At 37.3% G+C, this 5846-nt stretch overlaps 1 protein-coding gene across 1 annotated transcript; it reads right to left on the bottom strand.

Annotated features, from left to right (window-relative positions):
* Positions 1 to 2089: 2089 nt before the first annotated feature.
* LOC104460642 (trafficking protein particle complex subunit 10) lies at positions 2090 to 5470 on the bottom strand (the record flags this gene model as incomplete). The annotated part of the gene is made up of 4 exons (XM_010076837.1): positions 2090 to 2504; positions 3278 to 3472; positions 3870 to 4047; positions 5375 to 5470. Coding segments are annotated over 4 exons (708 nt in total), but the record flags the coding sequence as incomplete, so codon positions are not given.
* Positions 5471 to 5846: the final 376 nt, after the last annotated feature.

Here is a 5846-nt window from a genome sequence, read left to right as displayed (position 1 = left end):
GGGCCCCGCGCTTTAAGCCCGTGAGGGCAGTCTTCCTCTTCTCCGCACGCCCGCCGCGGCACAGGCCCTTCTGTCACTCTGCAGCCGGTGCCGTGTTCGCTTCCTCAGCCGCTCCCCTCAGGGCAGCGCCGCTGGCCGCGCAGCTCCCGGCGGGACCGAAGCGGCAGTACAAAGACCGGGGAGCCGGGGGCGGGCCGTGCCTGTCCGAGTGCTTTGCTGGTGCCAGGGGAGCTACTCGGAACCTGCCGAGCAGCAGCCCTGAAGCGGCTCCCCTGCGGGGACAGGCTTTACACCGCCATTCTAAATATGTCCCCTCTTTTAAGTTCAGAAAATATTTTTTCCGGTAAAGTAGCTGTGGCTGAAAGAGATGAAACAATCGCTCCTTAACCCACAGGAAAATAGGCGTCAGGGCAGCACAGAAGGTGGATTTCTTTCTAAAACATGTATATTTAGAATTGTAACGCTTACAATTTCATTAAACAATCTTAGTACAATGTGTTTAATCTAACAGTATATTACAGAACAATGTGAAAAATGATTTAATAGCAAACCATGAAAATTGAATTAATTATAATACCTGTAGTGTCAAAGTCACTAACTTGTTACCATTTCCAGTCAAAGAATCCCAGCAGTCATTCACACTAAATGATGCTTTGGGTTTTATCCAGAATAAAATGCTATGATTTCCACAGAGAAAGGGCATTCCTTCACAGAAAGAAGATGCATAACGAGAACATTTCCAGCTAGCAGGTCTACTTTATACATCTATTTAGACATATTGTTATTTTTAAATAAAAAATAATTTAAAAATGTTTAGACTAGTGCAGGGTGCCTATTCATTTTTCAACTTAATTACAATTATTTTTGGAAAGAGGGTTTGGTTTTTTTCCTCCCCTTTATAATTCAGCAGAACCTGAGTTTAGAAAAAAATAACAACAATGAACTTGTCTAATGAGCAGCTCCTCACATTAGCTTTACTGACAATTTTTTGATATGGGACAGTTTTCCTCTGTGGAGTCTGTTGACAACGCACCATTATAGATCTGCAAGTAGAAAGACTGTGTATTGTGTATTCTCACAATAAATGCACAAGTTTCTGCATCAGAAGCAGGACACCAGGAGTTGTAATTTTTCCAGTCACAGGTGGATTTGCAACATTCACAAAAATTACACTTTTTTTTTTTACATGTGTTTGTATTTACATTTCAGATATAAATAATGAAATTCTTTAAGTTACATGTTTTAACTTTGCTTCACAACTATTCTACATCTGCAAGCTCTCCTATATTAAACCAACCTCTTTCTTCCATCATGAATGCGGAAGTCTGGCCTCTAATCAGTAATAATTACACTAAGCCTTTATGATGAAAGGTTGACTGTTCAAGTATCACATCATACTGAAAGTTTTTGCCCCAATTTAAAAATTGGGGCAGCAAACCAAGCCACTTAGAAATGGTAATAAAAGAAATTAATCTGGGAACTCAATAAGCCAAATAATTTATTATTAAATTCTATCAGTATCTTTCTTTGGTAAGAACTATGCAAGAGGGCGACCCAACCCTCTTCCTCCCAAAATCATATAATATGTGACATCACAGTGTCTACTCTGTGAAGGAGAAAGCCTCAAAAAATTAAGGAATTTTGTTCAGTTAAGATTGTTTATAGCAGTAGCTCTTCCATGCATCTAAGTATGCAAATGATGGAAGTTTAGTATAAAATTGCAATGGCAGGAATTAACAGCGATAAACAAAAGAAACCAAAACTGAAAAGCAACTATTATTACACCAGTGAATGTGCTGTTGTATGCTTTGTTGTGTTTCTGGCACATGTGTGGAAAAGCCTGTAAATTATTACATATAATTATCCAAATCTTGGATTTTTATCATCCAACCCTAGATTCTCAAATACGTAGGAAGCATGAAACAAATCTCTCAACTGCCAGACAAAAATAAAGAAGTGGTCCAAATATTTGGATTTTTTGTTTCTGTTGCCCTGTGTTGTGATGCAGGATGTGACTGACAGGAGAAAACCCAATAGCTTACACAAACATACTAAAGTGGCAATATAAACTAGCTGACACAAGCTTCACTGTACATTTAAATTGATACAATTGTCTGGTGCTTCCATGGCCAGTACATGTTGAGTGCCATAGGTCTCCGTAGAGTTAGAATGTTACAACAACAACGAATCAGGTCATAATCCTTTAAAGTGCTTTCATATCCAGTTTCAAATGTTTTTTGTTTTCCTTGTTTTCATACTGTGTTGTCACGTGATATTGACTTCCAGAACATGGTCGTCCTTGCTGGGAATGACAAGTATTTGCATACCCGTGCTGCAGTTGAAGACCTGACCAGATGAAAACGATTGCAGACGGGGCATTGGCAAACCTTTGTGTTCCCCACTAGCTGCAGAATGCAAGCTACCTCTGCTCCTTATGCTGCTGCTGTCAGCTTGATCATCCACATTCTTGTCCACAGAGAGGTTATCATTTTCAATCCAGCTATCTGTTTAAAACAAAAACCCAAATCTTATTCTATGGAGTGCTTAAACAACTTAAAAATTATTTCAGAGCTGAGACACACCGTCAACATACCCCATGTTAACCGTTACTGATATCTCTGCTGAGGTAAGAGTCTGTGCAGTTTTGGCCAGCAGCAGAGTTATATTGGTTTCTACGGAAAATTTAAGTAGCATTACTTTGCATTTGTCATAGGATAGAATGGTGCACACTGGCAGTTCCTGGAGCTCTGCTGACAAATGGTAAGTTCCTTGCATGAGTGAATTCTCACTACAGTGCTGGAACTACTCAATGGTACAGATAAATACTCTAGATGGCTGTAATAATTTAAACTCTTCATCTAATCTGGTTTATATGCCACAAATTTTCAGCAGTTCTTTTATTTCATACTTAATCCTTTCCTTAAGCTAATGAAGACACAGTAGATGTGCATTTTACAGACAATGAAACTGCAGGATTAGAGTGTTATCAAATAATTTTCACTTGATTATAAATCCAGTGACAACTAATTTGTACAATAATCTTTAAAAGAAATATAACAACAATGCATTTATTATTCCTCCTCACAATAAGGCTGTAACCCAAATTCAAAGTTCCCGTTAGAGCAACACTATAAGTTTCAAATCAGAACTGTGAGTGAAGGTAAGACCTAGGAGCATTTGGTCAATACTCTTCCTTGCCTTGCTTCTCTCTTTACACAAGAACACAGGAGAAGCAGAATCATTTCTGTAAACAGCTATGTAGTCAAGATAGCATTACCAGCATCAAGTTGCATGGAGTGAGCAGAATGGTGAGGGAGGTATTTAAACAATCTGACATCAGGAAAAGGTAGATATCCCGCAAACAGTGGCATCACTTCCATGTGGACCTTGTGAGTTGCTTGAGCTGCTACAGGCATAGATATCACTCCAGAACTTTTTCCACAGACTGCCCAGTTACTACTGTTGTCAACAACTGCAAGAATAAGAAGGAAACACTATATAGAGCTTTTCTGAAAAATGGAGAACCCTCAGTGTAGTTTTAGAGCACTTTTAAAATCAGTATTTTAGCAACATCTAAAAGCCCAACAGCTTCTACGTGTGAAGAGCTGTGCAAGGTAAGAAAAAAGCCTTTCAGAAAAGGGACCATAGTTGGGCCTCAAGTAAGTATCCATCCAGTCTGAACAGCATTTATACTCCACTTGAAGGCATATTAATGATGAAAAAATAACATATTCTCAGTCTAGCAAAATGAAAACTGCTTTACTGAGCAGCCATACTCACAGAATACATGCCACGGAAAGCCTGGCAGACGTCATTTTCAAGACAAAACTGGGGAATTTTATCAATATGCTTAAGAAAAATATTCTTACCTTCATACATAAGTTTTGTTGTGCAATATCCATCTGATTCTGTCAATGCTTCATCTCTGTCAACCTCTGAGAGGTCAACAAGTCGGGTGATTGACACCTCTAAAGAGCAGAGTGAGCCTATTTTACAATACTCTGCCCCCAATGGTGGAAAAATTTCAGTTTTCACATGATACAATGTCTGTCAGGAAGAAAACAGTGCTGTTATCAAGAAAAAAGGGGTGTTTTACTTGTGTTTAAACTGAACCAGATAATTGATACAGTGCAAACTTAACTCTACATTTAACATCCATTAAATCTTTTTAATGCAAGATTGACTTGTAAGTAATGTTCACTTGATTATCTTGCTCAACTTGAGAAAATAAGCAAATCAAATTTGACTCAACCTATTTTTGATACCAGCAGCGAACACACCATTTTTTCCCTCCACTTACATGCTTTAACTCAGCCTTTCAATGCTCCTAAAGGGATATCAATCTTCTTACTATTTAAACAAACTTTTACTAGTTTCTTGGCTCCTCATTTTCCAGACATATCACTCAAATTCTGAGTAATACAGGAGAACTATTTAATCACTCTTACCATCACAGTCCCCAGAATAACGGTGGTCACATCATTAAAGAGCTAATTTTTAATTACTACAGAATTAAATTTCTACCAAAAACCTCCACTATTTAACACAGTTAGTTCTCTTTAAAAACTCCAAAGATGCTGACACAGGTGCTAACAAATGCTAGCTACATGCCAGTAAGTAAATAAATACCTAAAATATTGCTCAATGTCACTTTCCAATAAGTGAGTAGAGAACACAGCAACACTGAAAACAGACAAAAGGATTTAACCAAATGTGAGTCTTCTCATGTTACTACTTTTTACTCAAGCCTAAAAAAGGGTAACACAAGACTGAATTTAGAGATGAGATGAAATAATGTTGATATAACTTCCTATTAAAGGAATTCTATCTAGCCTATAAGCTTCTTAGCTGATACAAGGAATAAAAAGTTTGTCCATAATGGGAAAGAAGAAACATTTAAAGATAATGGCCTAGAAAACCCTAAATATTTAATTAGAGGAGCTCATCTCAGGCACTACAAAACCCAGCTTAAATGCTTTTGATAGCAAAGATTTTTTGGAAATTGCAATTTGCATTGGAGAGTGCAGTCTTAAGCCAGCAGGGAAAAAGCAGCTCAGTAACGTAAGGACAATTGCCACGGCACAAGCCCAGAAAGGCAAAAACACAGGAAAAAAAAAATGAAACAAGATCAAGGACACTTGCACATGTATTACGGGTTTTTTTTCTCCCTCATTCCAGTGGGAAGTCTATGATTTTGCCATATCCTATCAGGCTTCAGTTCTATTGTTCAACAAACTGGCTTTCCAATGATTCTAAGCAGGTATCCATCTCATTATGTAAACAGAAGTTTTCTAATATATTTCTTGACTTTTCCTTCCCATATATTAGGAAAACATATTTAGTTAACATATGCTATACTTAGAAGAGTACTTACAAAAAAATTTTCCACTTGGAATTCATAAGTGAACGGCTTCAGGGTAAGAGACTGTTCTTCAGAGGTAGCTGGACAAAAGCTGACTGAAAACAGGCACTGCAAGGAGAGAGGAAGCTCTTTTGTCCACTTCAATTCCCATACAAAGAATATTGATTGCTTACTGTATATGACCTGAAAGAGAATGTTTACAATATTAGCTCCTTCCTTCCTCTGAGAAAAAAAATGGAAAGGCACATACATATGTTTGTCTGTTCTGGCATTAATATCGTTTATAAAAACAAATTACCTGTTTAGTGTTAAATAAATCATTAGGGAAAATATGTAACCAAAATAACCAATAGTGAATTTTTTTAACAATGCACATCTAATTAAAAGAAGGTATACATTTCATTGTCAGAATCAATGTTTCTAAAGGGAACACTTCACATTCAAGTAATTGTGAAAAATATTTTATTCAAAAGTCAAATTTAAT

The sequence above is a fragment of the Pterocles gutturalis genome, unplaced genomic scaffold (assembly GCF_000699245.1).
Source record: "Pterocles gutturalis isolate BGI_N339 unplaced genomic scaffold, ASM69924v1 scaffold5998, whole genome shotgun sequence".
Taxonomy (NCBI): domain Eukaryota; kingdom Metazoa; phylum Chordata; class Aves; order Pterocliformes; family Pteroclidae; genus Pterocles; species Pterocles gutturalis.
Note: the sequence above shows the minus strand (reverse complement) of the source record. Positions and strands in the feature narration are given on the sequence as shown.